We start from the raw sequence: 21430 nt of genomic DNA, 5'->3' as shown, positions 1-21430 counted from the left end.
ACCAAACGTAACATTAACATGGGAAAGTAAGTGATAACTGATGAAGAGGAAAACTGTCCAACAAAGTACGTACCCGCAGTTACCCGCAGTTAAAGAAATGACCTGTGACCAGTGAGGAAAGAGGCCCTTTTCAGCTAGAGTTCGATTTCTTCACCTGTTTAAGTAATAAGGCATATGTATAATAACAGGTTTGTTCATCAAATAAAGAGATCAGAAGGTAAATGCTACATTTATTCATGAGGAAATATTATCTTCAGTCTCTCATGTATCTGTTATTTCCTAGACAAAAAATGTTACTGTTCTACATTCTATCCAAACACTTAAAACTTCATACAACATTCCCAAGGTATCTTCTGGACAAGAGTATGCATTACTTTTAATAAATGTACATGGGATGCAGAAATAGTGACACAACACTGAGAACATAAAAGGAAAAATATATAAGTGAGCACAAGAATGTGGAGAAATTAAAGCTTGGGGGGGTTTTGTTATCTGCAAATAGGCAAGTTGGAAGTGCAGGAGAGAATTAAAACAATTAGCAAAGGGAAGTAAAGTATTCTATAAAAGAAAAACCTTGAAGCCTGGCATCGGGGTTTACAAAACTAATCCTGCCACTGACATGAGACTATACTATGCATGTTACTGACAAAGAGTTGAAGGCTACAATGCATGTTACTAACAAAAGAGATGAAAGCAAAAAAATATAATGGAGAACTGGTGTTTACTGTATACAAATGACATTCAATAGGATCTCTAAGGATGAGAATAAGTTAAGGAGAGAAAGTGGGATTGAGTAGGAAGAATACTGGGATAGGCATTGATTTTGGAGAGGATGCAGAGGCAATGAATACAGTATTTAAGGCCAAGATCAAGAATTAGGAAAGAAAACTTTTGCAGTTAGCTACACAAGAGGATAGGGACAAGGATCATATGAAGCAGAGGGATATAGCCTGTTATTCCAGATTTTATCATATACTTGGTGCAAATGTACTTAGAGGATTTGATGCCAGAAAAGAGGGAAATTTAATGGGGGGAAGGTTAATGAAAGTTACAAACTTAAAATCTTAATCTTTGGGGATGTTATAAATATGAAGCTATACATAATTATGAAAGAATAGTCTGTGCCCTACTTCATGTATAGGAATTCTAATACTAAGAAATGACTCTCACTGTGGCTTTAATACATACAGTACTAATAAAGCATCTAAAATACGTCTTATTTAATATTTGTTATATCAAATTCCCAAGACTCTGATTTTAAGGGTACAAATGTGAAACTAGGTAGTGTACCAGTTTGCTTATCTTCCACGTTATTTACATCAGCTGAATTTGTCACTACCAATTTACCAGCAACAGTATTTATATCAACTGAGTTTGTATCAATAGATTTACCAGCCATAGTATCTAGATCAGCTGCATTAGTCTCTTCAGATTTACCAGCAACAGTATTTAAATCAGCTGAAATCATTCCAATAGATTTACCAGTCATAGTGTGTACCTCAGCTGAGCTTATCTCTATAGATTTACAAACCAAAGTATTTACAGCTTCAGTCTGGTTAAATTCACAATTTAACTTAGTTCCACTTTCTTCAGCAAACTTTAAACCACTATGAGATACATCAACACACGTCAATAAATATTCAAAATTATTTTCCTTTTTAATCTCTCCAATCCCAACCAATTCCGAAGTGAAATTCTTGTCTACATCTACAAAAGGTATATCCATAACAGATGCATGCTTTTTATCATGTTTTTTTAGGGTTGACTTGTACTTAAAACATTTACCACATTCTTTACATGAGAATGGCCGTTCACCAGTATGTGTTTTTAAATGCAAATTAAGGTGCCCTTTCTGTGTAAAACGTTTGCCACACAAATTACAAGAATAAGGACGTTCTCCAGTGTGTACCAGCATATGACCATTAAGGAGTCGTTTTTGGGTAAATGTCTTCTGGCATATATCACATGAAAATGGACGTTCCCCTGTATGATGCTTTAAATGTATCCTAAGATTACACTTCACAGTGAAACTTTTACCACACTCATCACAGGTGAATGGTTTCTCTCCAGTGTGCCTTCTCATGTGCATTTTAAAGTCTCCATTTCGTATAAAACTCATTTCACACTCGCTACAATGGTACAACTGTTTGATAGCATGCTGTCCAACATGTCTCTCAAGATCTCCTTGATAAGTAAACCTCTCTTCACACTCGGTACATTTAAAATGTGTAACTGCATGGGTTTTTGCATGTCTAGTTAGGTTTTCTTTCTCTTGAAAACTTTTACCACACACTTCACAAAGAAATGGCTGAACCCCAGTATGTTTTGCCATATGTCTCTTAAGTGTTCTTTGATAGCTGAAACTTTTCCCACATTCAACACATGCAAATGACTCATCTCTTCTGTGATTTTTCCTGTGTACTTCCAGATAGTTTTTTTCATGAAAACTCTTTCCACAATCCTCACAGGCATAGGGTCTCTCACCACTATGTTTCCTCATATGTATCTTAAGGGTCTCCTTCTGAGTATAACTCTTACCACATTCATCACATGTAAATGGCCTCTCCCCAGTGTGCTTCCTCATATGCCTTTTAAGGTGGGCAGTCTGAACAAAGCTCTTACCACACTCACTGCAGCAATAAGGACGCTCACTTCTGTGCTCTCTTACATGTTTATTGAAATCGCCCTTCAGAGAAAAGGATATCCCACATTCATGACATGACAGTACCTCCCCATTCAGATGATGTGTCATATGTTTTTTAAGATGACACTTTTGTTTGAAACTTCTGTCACATATTACACAGAGATAAGGTCGCTCACCACTATGATACTTCATATGCATACTGATTTGCTTATTTTCGATGAAACATTTACCACACAAATGGCAAGAGTATAACTGTTCACCTGTATGCTCTTTTAAATGTTGGTCAAGAAAGCTCTTGGCTCTAAAATTTTTGCCACATAATTCACAAGGATATGGTCGTTCACCAGTGTGTAGTCGCATGTGATTATTGACATGTGCTCTCTGAGTAAATCTTTTACCACATTCACTACAAGAATAAGGTCGTTCTCCTGTATGAGATCGCATGTGTCTTTTAAGGCCCCCTTTGTCATCAAAAGATTTGCTACAAACTTCACAGCAATTTTTCTTCTCCATTTTCATGTCACTCACAAAGTGCCCTAAAAATTTCTCTTTCCTTTTTTAGCTTCAAAAGTTACCCAGAATCCAGCTTCTAAAAAAGGGAGTCCCTTCAATTTATCATTTACACTGATTTTTAATCAAAATTTATTTTTATACAGGTACAAGTAATAAAAACTATTAACCTAAGAGACCCTGGTTTATGTAATCATAAAACAGGCCACATTAAACTTAAGCCTTGAAACTATAGAAAAAAGTTACAAAAACTATTTATAACTAAAGATGAGTTTCTGGAGGGTTACTTGTATACTATACTGTACTCTACTGTAATTTCTAGGATAACTAAAATGTTGAAAAAAATTACACATTCTAAAATTTTTCCATATCAGAAAAATCTGACATCATTAATGTAAACAGTAGCAAAATATTAAATGCTGTGAAGCATGAATAATTAAATAACACAAATTTTGCAAATCCGTAGTGTAATTAGGAGTAAATCTCATATAAAGCTTGTGCATAATTCTGTAATTCATAACACAAGAAACTGATTATTGCCAAGAGAGGCCTGTCATGCACATCCATTAATCACTGTGCTTCATTTTCCTCAGCTGCATAGATACGACCTGGAATAAAAATAAATACATTGAGTAGATGAAAATTTGTACTTCAAGTATATTCTATAATTTTAAATTTTCAAAAATTTGTTCCATAAATAAACCCATTTCATTTTACAATGAGTTTCTTCCCTGGTCTTGGCTAACTAGTGAGTCAGGAGCAAGTTCTCACTGCCACCTCACTACATCCACAGAGCAGAGATTTGTTGCTATGAAAAAGAAATTTTGTCAACATGCTCATTCACAGTAAAAATCCTAGTTGGTAAAGTTGCTAGCTATCTATCAGTGTAAGTTTTCAAGTATCAACCAACTATGTACCAACTGACTGGAATTTCATAAAGTATATACTATGCTGTACAGCTATAATTGCAATAGTATGATTAAGAGTGTGTCTTTTCACACTCTCTTCATACAAGATGCACTGTGGCTTAATTTATTCATTCATATTTATCCCAAAATGCATTTAAAAGGAGAAATTGGGGTTTCAGACATGACAACTAAACATTGAACATAAGAGAAATTTGACTGGCATTTCCAAATCCTTGACTAATCACTTTCCTCAACAACTAGGTTTAAATGACGAAGAAATGTGTAGCAATCTATTCTTATGCAAATGTCATCATCTTGGGGTCAGAAATATTATGAAACATCTCTAGTATTTTCTGTCTTGTGTAATCTCTGCCTGAATTTACATTTGGCACAAGATCCATCCATGTCATTTTATGATTTTCTGGACCTAAGCACTGGTGGTGATTCTGTAATTTCCATATCTACTATTATGACTGACTGCCATTGTCTTCATGGCATTATGTGCCCAAACATCTCAATCTGAGATTACAGGTTACTTCCCAACCTATACTTATCACATCCTCAGGAGCTTCCTGATTTGTCCTTTGATCTATCCAATGCACTCCAGCCATGAATCTCTATACAATGTATTTGAAAGTTACGCCTCTAGAATCTACTGAATTTAATACTCTCTTTTATACTGTAATGGCAATGTTTCCAAGGAAGAATTGTGCAGACCTCATGTATATACTGTACAATAAATTTCTAATCTCTACTAATTGGATATTGATAAGTTTTCTATGAGGCAATTTTTAAAATCATGAGAAAAAATGTCAAAAGTTGTATGACACTACTCAGTCTGCAATGACTTGAAAAGCACAAAATCTCAAACATATAAAAAAAAAATTCCCAACTACAGTATTTAAGCACTGACCTTGGTAAGGATATAGTCCTGATGTGAAATAAGAGGTTATGTCAGGGGTGTCAAACTCAATGGCTACAGCAAGCCAGATTTCATTTGATACTACACTAAGCAGGCCATTAAATACATGAGCACCAGGGACACACGCAAAGCACAAATAATATTAAAAATAATAGAATGCCAATATTAATAATAGTGAATCAGCTATACTGTATAAAATTTATCTTATTTCCCAGTACTGTCATCATCCAACAATGGCACTGTTTATTTTGGACTACTGCATCAAAGTCTGGAGCAAATGACGGAGCTGCAGCAATCTCCAATACAAACTATTGATTCTAGTGCGCTGCATTAAGCTGTGAACAATGGCATGACTTGTCAGTCTTCATTAGGGGATAAAAGCTGTTCACAAATATATATATACCGCACTTCCATATGTACAGTATATGGACATTACCTTTACAGCAACACTCTTGATCCTATGATAATTTGGTTTAACATTGAAAAAAATTTACTGACATTACACAGTTCTTTGAAAGAAGAATCATACTGTAGCTCAGTTATTTCTATTTAAGAAGTTCTGGTACCTTATTAACACCAATGCTGAATGAGTTATGGAAAATTTCAACATCTTCCTCAAGGTATGTCATCGTTAAATCTCTCTTGGAAAATGTTCACCAATATGAAAATTTTGCCAATGTACTTTTATTTGTTTATATTGTAAGAGCCCAACGCTGTCTCTTCCAAACACGTGTGTTGGGGAACATTGTAAGAGCCCATCGCCCCGACGCCGTCTCTTCCAAACAATCAGACGTTATCCACATCTTGGGGGAGAGTATTTGTAAGAGCCCGACGCTGTCTCTTCCAAACACGTGTAAGTTCGTGTGTTTGTCATCTATCGGAGTGGACAAGACAACAAGGGCATCTCGTTTTCTTTCTCTAAAGAAGCGCGATTTCAACCATACATAATTTCCGTCTGTTTCTCCCTAACCATTGCTGTCTTGATGTATGTACAATCACCACTACTTGCATTGCCATGCAAGCATTCTAATCATGTACTAATAATGTTCCAACAGATCTTCTGTATCAAACTGTGTGTATGTTTCTGTTTGTGAAAGGCCTTAACGTCTAGCCATTTCACATATATTATGCTACTACATTAATCTGTCTTGAATCTCATGCAATTGGCCATATGTAGAGTTTCCTGGCCTTTCCATTGATATATGTTTCATCACTGTATGTTAATTAAGTCTCTCAATATCGCCATCTGTTTGTCTGCCGACAAACACAGATGCCCGAGTCTGTACCTCTGTTTTCACCTGTCTGTGTGTAGACGCTATCTTACAGCTTGCACGCGTCAGTAACATCTTCGAAGATTCTGTACATTAATCTCAGTAAGGAACTACCAATAAACCAGTAAACACCCAGCCAGTATGCCACTCAAACCCCAGTCCTTACACTATTAACATGAAAACCATATGTGTCTTGCAAATATTTCTAGATGGTAAACTGTAAAAAATTCTTCTCTGAAATGTTGATGTCCCTACAGAACTACTACCACAAGGTATGTGCTTGTACAAAACTTCATCAGGGGAGTTCTTGGCAATGAAAATCGTATAAATCTAAAAGGGTTGAACTACGTTAGATGGATCCTTTGAAATATAAAAAAAATTTTAAAAAGTGAAACAAAGTATAATGATGGGAAACACATCAATAAGAAAAGACTGTGATAATGACAACAATATCTCATGAAATGTAAATTTTCATAATAAATTTTAGTATTTGAATATTTACCTATTGTTAAAGATAGCTTATCTCTCCGTGCCAATAGGCGAGTCAGCATTCAAACAAATTATCAAATGGCTGCCTGGATGACTGTCTAGTACACCTGTTTGCCACCAGGTGTGTCCAAATGTTTTAGCTCGTCAGAATTCTCCTTGACAGCCCCCACTAAGTTGTGGGGAGGCTGGGTGGGGCCTACTTTAACAGTAGGCAAGTATCCAAATAGGTAATAAACTTTATTATAAAAATTTATATTATTTGGGATGAATCTTACCTACTGTTAAAGGCAGCTAATGTCCACATTGAGAAGAGGATAATGGGTAGTTATGGCTAGACCATATCCACTCAGTCAATCGAGCTGAAGGTTTCTTGCCTAAAACCCAAAACATTCTTACCTGATCTGGAATCCTTTCTGGATCTTACTGCTGCCAAGTTGGATTCCATTCAAGGAACAAGGCTGTCATATATGTGCAGTGAAGAGCAGCCTTGTGGAAAAAACTGCTTCAATTCAGCCAGAATGAAACAGAAGCAGTGTGAGGGAACCTGTACCTGGGTTCCAGAGCCCTAAAACTGACAATCACTAAAAATAAATACATTACCTATATGACATCAACGTACACTCCTAAACAATATATGTACCTTAATGCTCCCCAAAGTATTAAAACCTGGGATTTAAAAGAAAGAGCCCAAAAGATTGTTCTTTCTTTGGTTCAAGAAAAGACTTTACTTGCTACTAGTAGCAGACTAAAGCCCTGTACACACTATGCATCATGTATCAGCCACATGATGCAGTAGTGGTGTTGAATAAAATCACTAGCGGCCAAACTGTTTTGCAACACTGCTCACTTGTTCTCGTTGCGACAGTTGTGGTGAAAATTAAAGCCTGTAAATGGCAGATGACGTTCTCCACAAAGAGCGAATAGCGTCAGATTCTCAGTTCTCTTAAATGGCTAGAAAATAATAACATCCACTACTCTGCACAGTGTAAAAGTCATAAAACAGCCATGGTATAGGGTTGGTGACCCCATATCGTGTATTTCTATGCATCTTCCTGGTTTAAATGTATATTAATGTGATGCAGAAGATAATCAGAATGTGTGATAGCTGATGGGTTTAGAAGGTAAGCTGCCTGGTTTGGCACTTAGTGAGATAGGGAGGTGGAAAAAAAGGCATTTTGTGCTCTGGGAATGGTAAGGATAAAGGGTCAGTGTGTTGAGGATAGCTGAAAGTGTACAGCTTGGGAAGTTGTATTGATTGTGGAAACAATGAAGATTGTATGGGGTAAGATTGAGCCTGACAAAAGGGAAAGTTCTGATAGAGAATGTGTGTGGGCCAGGACTGAAAGAGAATTAGAGTACAAGAGTTTCTTGAAGAGTTGGAATCTGTGCATTGCAGGTTTTTAGAGCATGCCAGTGCACAAATTGGTAAATGAGAAAGAGAAGGCATATTGGGAAGGCAGAGCTCTTGGGGTACATGAGATAAGAGCCTGCGGAAATATGTTCGGAAAGGGAATTCATTAGAAAACGATTTTCAAAGAAAAATATTTACAAAATATACATTTGAGAGAGAAAATTAGCTTCTTACTATTTTTTTTTTTTTTCAAGATAAAGTCAGTCGGCAGTGAGTGACTTTAGGTTTAGGAAGAGGGAATAAGAGTGGTGAAAACAGGAAATGAGAAACTTAGTGGAAAAAGAAATTGCAAGACTGACTGGAAGGCTGTGCAGGAATACAGGAGGATAGATCAGGTCCTCAGGAGGAAGGTGAGAAAAAGAAAGAGGTCTCGTAATGAAAATTACAAGAAAGGGAGCGTAAAGACTTCAGCAGGAAAAATAACTTACGAAAGAAAGTAAATGCAGAGAAGGTTAATGAGCAAATGGATCTCAGAATAAAAATGCAATTCAATAAAATGTGATTAAGCCATCGGCCAGTGGAGCTGAGCGGACGTCCTCCCACTCCGAGAGCAAATGCATCACTGCGCAGCCACGTGAAATCGGTCCAGCCTGTCAACACTCTGGTGATGCAGCGTCCTGTTGAAAAGCCGGTTTTTCAACATATCCGTTCAACACTGCGCGCATCATGATGCATAGTGTATACGGGGCTTAAGGGCTTTACTATTATCAAACACGATTCTGCATACTTAAGGTAGTGAGCAGCCAAAACCACATTGCACGTCTACTGCGCCGTATTAATCCTATCCTCAAGGAACAAATTATCATAAAACTAATTGAACTTGCAACAGCTCTCAATGTTTACCTTCAATAAAGGTAAAAAGTATGGAGCTACTTCTCATGCATTAGCCTACTCAAATATGTCACAGAGAACCTCGTGTTCTTTGACAAAGATGTTCTAGGTTTCTAAAACCAGAAAACAAAAGGTTAACTTTGCCTCTTCCAGGCTTAACCTTTGACAAAGACATTCTAGATTTTCTAAAACCACAAAATGAAAAGTTAACTTTGCCTCCATCAGGCCTAACCCTGTATGGCCCAAAACTACAATTTTGTCACCTAATTTTCCATTGGCTCTCAATAGGGCAGATTACATCCACCGCTCTTCATGTTAGACTTAGCGAATTCGTCTAGTATCCCTCCATCAGAAAAAAGCAACTGAAAACTGACTGGTCAAGAATAAAGGATGTTAAGTTCAGTTAAATGTTGATAAATACATGTCACTGATGCTCTGTGTTTACTCCTGTAAAGTCATTTGTAAAGTCTCTGCTGATCATGTTATTTGTAGTCCCTGCTGAGCAAGTTTTCTTTGGTGATGGCCCATTTTCTTTGTATCTACAATTCGTCACACCTGGCGGGCCAGGTCATGTAAATCCAATCACTTAAACTATGTATGTAATTATTTATCTCCCTCAGTTTATGTACCGTGTATTTCTTCTTTCACAGGCATCAAGATTGTATTCAGCTTTAATTCTGTCTATTTTCACATTGTAAATTGTACTCGTTCGCTGTATTTCATTGTTAATTGTAATCGACCTCAGGTCACCTATGCTCCCATTGTATTCCGCGGCGCGACACCAGTCTGCCGCTATACAAACTGCCTGGATCATGAATAAATCAGCAGTTCACTTTTTACCTGCTCGTTTCTTTTGCACCTCTTAAACTCCCATCTTTTGTAGGTCATGGCTGAAATATCGGTTATGTTACATGTCTCAAATTTTTTTTATTGATAAAAGAATACCTGAAGCTCATGAAAATCCATCTGTCTCATAAGTTTTTGTAGAAATATATGATTTGTGAGCAAATATATACAGTATAGGTGACATTTTTGTCATGTCTATCACAGTTACTGACTATATTGCTCGTGCATAATACATGCCCTTCACTTGTACCTTATGATATCGAGCATGTATGAGGAATTATAGTTGTAAATCATGACTTCCCATGCGTTTTCTTTATGAATAAGCTATGGCAGACTGAAGTGATTACTGTATACCTAATTTTTTTTTTTGTTCATCTAACTTTGTTATTCTTTGCTTTTATGCATGTGCTTCCCTGTATTTGTAGGAATTTTGATCCTACCATTTTTTTATGCAAGAGTTAGAGGAAGGCTACTTTGCAAACAAAATGCAGGAGTAGTGCCAGGTGAAAAAGACTGTACTGAGTAATGAATCTTCTGATGATGGACAAGTAGTGGTAGATGAGTTTGGGTTATTATCTGAGACAGATGTCATCAATTTTGGTAAAAAGTGTATTGTTTGTCTGTGTTTAGAAATCCCCAGAGAGTAATTTCTCTGATGTTTATTTAGGAACGGCAGTGTGGTATTTCAAGACTTTTCACTTCAGAATTCTTAGATGATGCAGTCCGTCAGTTGAATCGCTTTGCTTCATAGAAAAATATAAACAAACCACTAAATATAACTATAGAGGAACTTGAATAATGAATAGGATTATTTACTCATTTCACCATAATTTGAACTCCCCAAACACGTCTGCAATGATCATGCGCAGAAACAGATGGGAGCCTATAAAATCAAACCTAAACATCAGGCATAATGATGCGATAAACAATCATAAGCTCTTTATGGTTAGACCAGTGGTGGATCACTTGAGAAAGAATTTTCAAAAACTTCCAATGCAACATAACATTTGCATTGATGAGCAGATGGTACCTTTCAAAGGCAGGCATACCATGAAGCAATAATTACCTATGAAGCCCAAAAAGTGGGGGTTCCAAGATCTTTGTTCTTGCAGATAGTGGGGTTCTTGTTCATTCCTTATACAGGGTCCAATCAATATGTGAATACAGATGGCATTCCAGAACTCATTGCTTCTTCAAACATCATTTTGCATTGGCTGAAATAGTACAAAGCAAAAATAATCACATTGTATATTCTGATAATTGGTTTATAACTGTTTCACTTAAAAAATACATGGCTGAAAAAGGAATCCAGTGCTGTGGGACAATTAGGCCATGTCAACTTCCAAGACTAAAGATAGCATCAGATAATGATGCTCCCCACTTTTGCTGAAAGTCAACCAGATCATATTACTTGCCATTATGACTAAAGTAAGAAGAAAGTTGTAGAGATAATGCAGCCAAACATATGAAAATTCTTAAATAAAAAAGGTGTATTGATCTGGCTGATTGTCTTTTATCATTGTTTTGAATCCCAGTGTGATCAAGAGATATTATCATCAATTCAATTTTCACGAGTGATACAACTACCAATATGTCAAAGAGATTACAAGACCAAAAGTATTTTACAGGAGAAAAGGCACTCCCTACTGACCTTCAGGATATTTTTGTGTGTCACTCATTAGACGGGGAAATGTACAACTAAAAAGGGTGTTCATCTTCAAATGAGAAATCGAATGATTCTCTAGAAAAAAAAAAACAGCAAAAGATGAGTCGCATCAAATCACATAGGGATGTGTGGCTTGACAAAACAGATCACTTCCCAGAAACAAAAAATCGTCAATCATACAGCAAGCGACCTGGATGTACGGGCCGCACAAATATCAGGTGTATCAAATGTAATTCTGACTTGTATCTAAATGAAAGAAGCACCTCTCTCTCTATCAGAGAGGATCTGAAAATTAATTTTCTTTGCTTGCATTACAAAAGTGGACAACTTTTGTTCCTGATTGGATTATATTTTTCATTTTAAGCTGTCACATAAAAATAAAATGTTCACTCCTAGTGAGAAAATGAATGCTAATACAGTATTCTCAGTGGACCAAATATGAAATAATTCTAGTATTGCATCATATGACAAATTTTCCTATGTGGTGACCCACACGACAAAATTGTCACGCTTGTACAATTGTGAAATCTGAAATAAATTGTGAGAAAAAGGATTTTTAACATTTATCTGATCCACAGAAGTCTAAAAACCAAAGCAATTATCTTTTGAGCCAAGGGAAGTGTATGTGGGCAATAAAGGGTTAACCTTTGACTCATAATAACAACTATAAAATTTACACAGATGGCTCAAGTCATGCACGGGGATAGGTTTCGCTGCTACAGATAATTTTTGTGATGTTGCAAAGCTGCCTCCTGCTGCATCAGTATATACAGCTGAACTGTCTACCATTGTTAAAGCCCTAGATATATCATATCTTTCAAATAAGAAGTTTTGTGTCATATATTCAGATTGTAAAAGTGCTCTGGAAAGCCTGAATAATTATAATTCATCTCATCCTTTAGTACAGAAGGTTCAGGTGTGGTTGTTTCGCATTTCATGTAGGCATAAAACAGTATGTTTTTGATGGATTCCTGGTCATGTTAGGATCCAAGGGAATGAAGAAGCAGACAGAGAAGCAAAGAATGCCTGTACTCAAGGAGAAATTGATAGTGCCCCAGTTAGATATGAAAATCTCTATTCACAACTACAGTATATACTGTACTAAGTAAGTGGCAGAAGCGATGGTCATCTCCCCTTCTTGCTAATAATAAGAAGTTAAAAACTATTAGACCTCAAATAGGATTTTGGCAATCATCCTATCAAAGCAGCAGGAGGACTGAATTATTATTAAATTATTTGTTTTAGCAGCCACTTCCGACTAAGTCCAATCGGCTGCTTAATAAGCAGATAAAATCTGTTGAATATGCTATGTTAAATAGAATATATTTATGGAATCTATTGTTTTAATTTAAATTCAGTACTTATATCATTTTATATATATTTGCATGCACAGAGGAAGAAAATAAATATCTATATTCACGGGATTATCAATTATTAAAAAAATAAATAAATAAATAAAATTAAAGTATAGAATTTTCCCCCAAATATTTAAAATTTCACTGATTACAGTCTGATATATACAAATATCTTTAAAATTGCAGAAACTTAAGCATTTATGCATACACACACACACACACTCATATACATCTACATTTATGCTTAAAATTGTAATAAGTAAGCTATATGTAAAAAAAAAAAATCAAATAAACAAACAAACAAATAGATAAAACATTTCACTTTTAAAATGTGTATGAATAAAATTATCTATATATATTTTAAGAGATCAGTATCTGTTAAAAATCTAAAAATCTTAAAAACTTTTGAGTCATCATCTCCCAGAATGTCCTGCATTCTAGGAGATGATCCAAAGTATTTATGTCTAATATGTGAATATTTGGAGCATTCAATTAAAATGTGTTTCACTGTTATTCTGGTTTGACAGGAATCACATTCTGGAGGAGGTTGATGTGGTGCAGTCATAAGAAAGCCATGAGTTAACCTTGTGTGCCCATTACGCAGCCTGCACAAAGCAACCTCATGGTTTCTCTGCTTCTGTAAGGAACTATTAAAAGGGAGTATTGTAGTCTTTATTCCTCTAAGTTTGTTATTTTCAAGTGACAACCATTGGTCTCCCCAGATTTTATCTAATATAGATTTAAAATACTTTTTGAGTCCTTATAATAAGTTTTGTACATTTTATTTTTATCGTTTAATGCTGCTTTCTTTGCATTTTTATCAGCAATTTCATTACCTTCAATTCCAACATGGCCTGGTGTCCAGCACAAGGATATCTTTATATTTCGAATGCTTAAAAAATGAATATTTTCTTGTATTGCTCTGATAGCAGGGTGATGATGATTAAAAGAATCTATTGCTTGAATAGCACTTTTAGAATCACTATATATAGTGTAATGTTTGTTGGGAGTTTTGGGTATTTTATATAGAGCCAATGAAATTCCTGCTAATTCAGCGGAATATATGGAGCTATATATAGGCATTCTTCCATAATAATATTCCTCGTCTGTAATAACTGCGAATCCCACAGCAGCATCAGTTTTAGAACCATCTGTATAAATGGAGAGTGTATTTGCATGCATTTCTTGGTGTTCCAGAAAAATTTGTTTGATAGCAAAACTTGGAATTTCCTCTTTCTTTAAATCAAATAATTCATAGCATATATGAGGTTTATTCCATTTCCAAAAAGGTGTTGAATTTGGTAAGTGGTTCAGGAATTTTAATGGTGGAATACTATATTTCTCTATGTATATTTTCAGTCGTATCACAAATGAATAAAAAGATCGTGGTCCAATTCTTTTTTGGAATGCTGGTATTATTTATAATTCTACTCAATTTTGATGGGTATCTTAATGTCCATGAATAGAAGTTTAAACTATATTCGACTCTTCTTTGATCAAGTGAACATAGACCTGTTTCACAATACAAAGAAATAACAGTGTAGATTTAAATGCACCCGTAGCATATCTCAAACCTGCATTATGAAGAGGATCTAATTTTTTCAATGTACTGGCAGATGCAGAAGCATATAGATGCGACCCATAATCAATTTTACTCAATATCAAGGTCTTGTGTAAATAAAGTAATGTACTTCTATCTGAGCCCCACTTGGTATGTGACAATTTCTTCAGTAGATGAAGTACTTTACTACAACTTTCACGTAGGTAATTAATGTGAAATTTCCAAGTCATTCGTTGGTCAAAATACAACCCTAGAAACTTAGTATGAGTCACAAAATTAATTAGTTTATTATATAGTAGTAATTTCATTTTCGGTACATTTTTTCTTATTTGTAAAAGTAATGGCTACAGTTTTATTTGTCGATATAGTGAATCCATGTGCAGTAGTCCATGATACAATAAGATCAAGAGATTTTTGTAATATACTCTGTCCTGTATAAATATTTGAGTGGATGATCCAAATAGCAAAATCATCTACATACAAAGAACACTGTACACCAGTTGGTAGTTGTTTTGTAATGTCATTTATGGCCATAATAAAAGGGTGGTGCTCAAAACACTACCTTGAGGAACTCCTTCATATTGTGGATACTCCTTCGATAAAACACCATTTATCTTAACTTTAAAGGTTCTTTCCTTTAAAAATTGTACTATGTTTAAGGGTAAAACACCCTCTCAGTCCAGAATAATACATTTCTTTTCTCGACTTGGAACCTATGAATACGGAGCAGGACCAGGTGGTAAGTGGAGAGGTAAGTGAGGAGGTTGGGGCGGGCCCCTCTTTGTTTAACTCCCTGATTCATCTATGTCATCTTTTTCAGGTTTTGTGAAGTCTTCTTCTTTGGGTGATAGAGCTCCGTCTGCTATCCCAAGTTGAAGACTTCATGGAAGGCGAAGGGCTATAAGTCCTCGTCTTCTAAGAAGGCATTGCCCTTTTCCGTCGAAGGCTAAGGTCCCAGGACCGGTAGCCTCGGGAGTAAGTCTAGCTCCTCCAGCAGAGGCGATAAGCGAGTAAGAGGGCTGCAAACCAAGCCCTCCTCCCAGCCTCTTTTTTAGACAGGCCCTGGCCACTGAACTGTACAAACAGTTCACGCAGGATCTAGACTCGAGGTTTGAGAAGATCTCCGAAAAGTTTGCCACTTATGACAGTGTACTGGAAGGTTTGGCTCGCCAACCTAAAAGCCGAACCGCAGTACTCTATCCCCGACACTGCGGATCTCCGCCGTTTGATGTCGGAAACCCTTGGCGTTCAGACCGGGCCATCCAACATGATGGCAAACTCACCTTAGACGGTCTGGGCACGAGACGGTTGGAGGAGTTGGAGTTCTTCCCCGATCTCTTGCCCCTTTATCCTGGCTTCGTGAGGCTTATCGAAGAAGCCTGGATTCGATCAGACAAGGTTCCTAGGGAAACTGTCATCATCCCTAGAGACACCAGGGTCAGGGGAGAGGAGGACTTCTCCGGATGGGAGGAAGTTAACAAAATTACCACCTCTAGTGAGAGCTGACAGCTCTGAAACTCTAGCACCTGAAGCCAAACTAAGTAAAAATAAAGTTTTTCTCAACAGATCTTGATAAGAGCAATTTAAGTTATCCAACTCTGACGCTAATTTAAGGACGTCATTGAGAAACCAAGTAACCGAATGTGGACGTGAAACTGGTCTCAGACGAGCACATGCTCTGGGGATGGATGAAAAATAAGAATCTGTAAGGTCAATTTTAAAGCCGTAAAGAAATACTTTCTTCAATGCCGACTTGACTGTGGTAATAGTGGCGGAGCCAGGCCTTTCTCAAACAGTGACCTAAAGAAGGAAACTCCTAAATTAGTCGTCATAATTTTGGCTTCAGATGCTTTCAGGAAGGAGGCTAACTTTTTGACTGCTGAGTCATATTGCCTAATAGTAGAATCTCTTTTATCTGATTCTAAAAACAGAGTGTTGACAGGGTCAATGTTTGCTCCTTTTGAGCTGCGAACTTTATAAAGTCCATAAAGCTGGGGCATCTTGAATCCTTGAGGAAGCTGACACAGTCTTGGTTTGTACTGTCTGGGTCAGAATGGGCTTGGGAATCCCAAGACTCCATAAGCCCAGTTCCTGAAGGAGAGGGAACCAATTGCTCTTCGGCCAATAGGGGCTACCAGAGCTGGTTGACCTTTGAATGTCCTCAGTTTGTGTAAAACTTTCAGCAGCAAATTTATTGGAGGGAACAGATAAATTCTCTCCCAACTGTTCCAATCTACTGTCATTGCGTCTGTGTTAACGCCTGAGGTCCAGGTTGGGGCTACGTAACAGGGAGCTTGAAGTTGCTCTCTGTTGCGAACAGATCCACTTGGAGTCCCGGAACCTGGCGGCAAACCCACTGGAAAGATTCGCATCCAGGGACCACTCCGCCTCCAACGGGTAGTCCTGGACAGAGAATCCGCCACCACGTTCGGACGCCTGCCAGGTGGGTGGCTGACAGGTGCCAACCGTGCTTGTTCGCCAGGAGAAGATAGCTACCATTACTTGGTTTACCGACCTGATTTGGAGCCCCCCTGTTGATGCAATGAACTACCACTGCGCTGTCTAGCACCAACCTGATATGAATCCGATTGGGAGGGCGGATTTTCTCCAGCGTCAGAAAGACCGCCATGGCTTCCAGGGTGTTTATATGGAACTGCTGAAACATTGTGGACCACGTTCCCTGTACTTTTGTTTTGGTGAATATCCCCCCCAGCCGCTTTAGAGAAGCGTCTGTGTGGATAACTAGTGCCGGAGGGGGAAACTGAAGTGGGACTGTTTTGGACAGGCCCTTGACTGTGGTCCAAGGCCGAAGTCTTGTCTTTAAGATCCGAGGGATAGAGGAGACCCTGTCCCTGAGCTTGGTGTTTGCTCGGCTCCGCCACACCCTGTTTATGTCCTTTAATTTGGCTTTCAAGAGCAGGTCTGTTACTGAGGCAAACTGAGAGACCCGAGGACCCTTTCCTGGGACCGACGGGATGCTGACTGATTTTTGAGAAACCTCTTGGTGAGAGATGCTATCTCTTTCCTCTTGGAAGGAGGGAGAGATAACGTGTGGGAGGACAGGTCCCACTGAAGACCCAGCCACTGAAACCGAGACTCGGAGTCAGGCGGGACTTCTCCCTGTTCAGCTGAAAACCCAATGACTCTAGGAAATTGGTGACTATGGACGTGGCTTTTGACACTCTGGAACAGTTGGAGCCCAGATTATCCAGTCGTCCAGGTACGCTGCTAGGGAGATTCCTTGGGACCGAGCTGCTGTACTACCGTATCCGCCAGCTTGGTGAATATCCTGGGTGCAATGTTCAGACCGAAGGGCATGACCCTGAAGGAGTAGGCTTGGTTCCCGAGTCTGAAACCGAGGAACTGAGAGAAGTTCGCGCAACTGGGGACGTGATAATAAGCGTCTGAAAGATCGATAGAGGTGGTGACGGCTCCACGCGGAAGTAGAGTCGGACCTGAGCTACCGTAAGCATACGAAACTTGTCGCATTTTATGTAGAGATTTAGACGCGACAGATCCAGGATCACTCTTAGCTGATCGGAGCCTTTTTGGGAACAGTGAATAGCCTGCCTTGAAATTTTAGGTGCCTTGCTTTCTTTATTGCTCGTTTGTTGAGCAATTCTGTTACATAATCCTGTAGGATTGATGTGGGTGGCTGGTAAAATCTGTTTGGAGGGGAGGATTCTTGATCCAGCTCCACCCCAGTCCCTTGGACACAATGCTGTGTGCCCACGGGCTGAAGGTCCACTGGTCCCTGAACCAATACAGGCGACCGCCTACCTGCGTTTTCTCAGTGGGAGGGAGCGGGTTTGTTCCCTCTACCACGACCTCTCCCCTTGGGGTGGTGTTGGATTTTCCTCTGTGGGGGTTTTGCCCCTTCCTCCCCTTGCCACCCTGTTGAGGCCGTGAAAAAATCCACGACCTTCATATGTAGGGTTGTATGCTGGTGAGGATACATAGGAGGGCGCCGCTGGTTGAACCAAAACATACTGCTGGGGTTGGGACTTAGAGGTAGATGGCTGGGCCACTGCCGAGACCGGGACGGCTTGGACCATCGCCTGATGGGGCCTCTTATGCCTCCTGAACCTTTTTCCTCCTCTCGCCTGGGGCCGGCTGATTCTGGGGTCTTGCGCTTATAAGTGGGAATTCCCCACCGAGCGCGAGACTCTGATTGGCCCGTGTAGCCTCGGACATGACGGATGTAACCTCTCCTTCAGGGAAGAGGTTAGGTCCCCAGATTGAACTTTTAATGAGCTTGTTAGGCTCGTGGCGGATTGTAGCGTCAGCAAAATAAACTTTCTGCATTCCAGCCTAGCCATAACAAACTCATGCAAGTCTAACTGGAAGGTCGCCAGGAAAGACTTAGCTAGGACCTGGAAAAAGGGCTCGTCCGAGCCGGAGACGGCAGTAGCCTCGGTAAGACAGCTGGAGCTCAAGGACCGGGCTAACTTAGTCCGGGTCTCAAACTCCGCCTTTAACAAAGATTCCGGCAGCTTAGGAGTTGCTCACTAAACTGCGTGGAAGCGCAAAGAGGGTCCAGCTTGCCTACAGTGAAAGTGGACGGGCGCCCACCCAGAACTCGTTACTTCCTGGGAATACCAGGGAAGTAGGGTCTGTTTCCCTCAATTGAGGAAAGGGGTTCCCATCGAGGCATGCTCGGCCGTAGCCAGAGCAATTTTATCCATACAAGGAGTGGGAAGATCTTCTCCCAGGGTGAACATCGTGAAATTGCCCTTGAAAGGGGTCAATTTTGTGTTCACTGCCTGCCACTCCGTCAGAGTGCGAGGAGAGCTGACTGGGCTTGGTCTCTAGGGATGATGACAGTTTCCCTAGGAACCTTGTCTGATCGAATCCAGGCTTCTTCGGTAAGCCTCACGAAGCCAGGATAAGGGGGCAAGAGATCGGGGGGGAAGAACTCCAACTCCTCCAACCGTCTCGTGCCCAGACCGTCTAAGGTGAGTTTGCCATCATGTTGGATGGCCCGGAGTGCGAACCGCCAAGGGTTCCCGACATCAAACGGCGGGAGATCCGCAGTGTCGGGGATAGAGTACTGCGGTTCGGCTTTAGGTTGGCGAGCCAAACCTTCCAGTACACTGTCATAAGTGGCAAACTTTTCGGAGATCTTCTCAAACCTCGAGTCTAGATCCTGCGTGAACTGTTTTGTACAGTTCAGTGGCCAGGGCCTGTGCATCAAAAAGAGGCTGGGGAGGAGGGCTTGGTTTTGCAGCCCTCTTACTCGCGCCCTTGCTGGAGGAGCTAGACTTACTCCCGGAGGCTACCGGTCCTGGGACCTTAGCCTTCGACGGGGGGAAGGGCAATGCCTTCTTAGAAGACGAGGACTTATAGCCCTTCGCCTTCCATGAAGTCTTCAACTTGGGGATAGCAGACGGAGCTCTATCACCCAAAGAAGAAGACTTCACAAAACCTGAAAAAGATGACATAGATGTCCACTTACCACCTGGTCCTGCTCCGTATTCATAGGTTCCAAGTCGAGATTTAGTGCGGCAACATCCTCCGAGACCTCGGCGTACAAAATGTCCACTTGAGGTGGCTGGGTCGCATCGAGGATCTGCTGGATAATAGGGGTGGCAAGTTCTTCCGGAACTGCAGCGCCACCCGTGCGCTGGGTAAAGCAGATCCCTCAACCTGGCGCCGAGGACGTAGGGCTTCCCGGACGGAACATTTCTGCGAACCCAGCCACCCAGGCCCGGAGGGATTCCAAGGCAGACTTCTTGGAATTTTTCATCCGCCTGCAAGGAAACCTGTGGTTAGTCCGGAATGCAAAGACAGACGGGAAGATATAATCAACGTGAACGTATGAGGAGCATGGACCGGAGGAAAGAAGACTTTCACTTACCGACTCGTCTTGGATGGTTGAGGAAAGAGCGAAGCAAACCTCACAGCCATCGGGGTGCCAAACAACCAGGTCGTCAGCCGGACCGCACAACCAGCGTGGGTCCGCACACTACGTGCCCGTAGGGTTGTTGAAGGGAGGCGGTACACCCCGGCTCCTCACAACGCACAGTCTGTAAAAGTAACAGTACATGAACCTCACACTCTAAGCAAAATAAAGTCGGCAAGGCCGGGAAACTCAACTACAACCGAATACTCCGGTGTAGAAGAACTACCAAATAAAAACTGGGCCAATAAGCTTTAAATGCAACAGAGTGGAAGTTTGGATTCAGACTCGGAGGGCCGGGGAATGAAGGAACGAGAAACCAGGAACCAACCATAAGGGCTGCCAGAAAAATAACGGCGGAGCCCCAGGTGTGGGACCGAATCACGTAAATGGTAAAACAAAAATAATAATAATAACAATAAATTATAATAATAATAACAATAAACAAAATTAATAATGATGGTAACCCGGAGGAGTCCGAATACTAGCATTACATGGAACCATTTCACACCTATCTCCCCGCCGGAGAAACAAATGGGTAAAGGAACAATGTCCATAACATACGGCGGGGCCACACCTAAACCCAAACTTCAGCCCGATGGGGGAGACGAGAGGTTTGAGACAGGATCCAACACGCTCGAGCAAACAAACCACCCACCCACCACAGCGAAGCTGGGGACGACATGGGAGGGAGCGAATCTCTCAACCAATAGGAGAAGTCCCTGACTCGGAGAAAACGCCATCTAGCGTCACCCCGCACGAGCCGCAAGGCTGAGGGGGGGTAGTGAGAGGAGTAGGCTACCAGAAGGGGAGAGGAGACAAGGAGAACATGATACCCGCTCAACTGCAACCTTCCTTCCCAATGAACTTGGAAGGGAAGCCTACTCCAGGGAGCTACACAGCCCAAAGCCCAACATCTCCTAGGCGTAGCCTAATATAAACCCAAACCTAGTATAGGTTAGGAGGGAGAGAGGGGTGAAAGGGAGAGGAGTAACCAACAGGGAGAAAAATTTTTGCCGAGAGCCAACCAGGAACGATCAGGGGATAAGAAGGCGATAGCCTAGAGGAACACATCCAAAGAACTCGATTCCTCCGAAATTGGGGGAAGAGGACTAAG

General features: G+C 40.1%; 1 protein-coding gene across 9 annotated transcripts in view; it reads right to left on the bottom strand.

Annotated features, from left to right (window-relative positions):
- Positions 1-217: 217 nt before the first annotated feature.
- The window catches only part of LOC136853410 (zinc finger protein 665-like), a 103250-nt gene continuing 82037 nt past the window's right edge, over positions 218-21430 (bottom strand). For 5 of the 9 annotated variants that reach the window (XM_067128910.1, XM_067128908.1, XM_067128913.1 and 2 more), the window contains 2 exons: positions 10899-11046; positions 218-3762 (listed from right to left, as the gene is read on the bottom strand). In XM_067128910.1, the coding sequence (XP_066985011.1) occupies positions 1217-3163 (1947 nt within the window). In that variant the 5' untranslated portion in view covers positions 3164-3762; positions 10899-11046 and the 3' untranslated portion in view covers positions 218-1216. Of the gene's footprint in view, positions 3763-10898; positions 11047-11483; positions 11626-21430 lie in introns of those variants that run through there. The other 4 variants (XM_067128914.1, XM_067128917.1, XM_067128915.1 and 1 more) reach the window with 2 other exon arrangements.

This window comes from Macrobrachium rosenbergii, chromosome 27, assembly GCF_040412425.1.
Source record: "Macrobrachium rosenbergii isolate ZJJX-2024 chromosome 27, ASM4041242v1, whole genome shotgun sequence".
Lineage (NCBI taxonomy): Eukaryota > Metazoa > Arthropoda > Malacostraca > Decapoda > Palaemonidae > Macrobrachium > Macrobrachium rosenbergii.
This window is presented reverse-complemented; position numbering and strand designations above follow the sequence as displayed.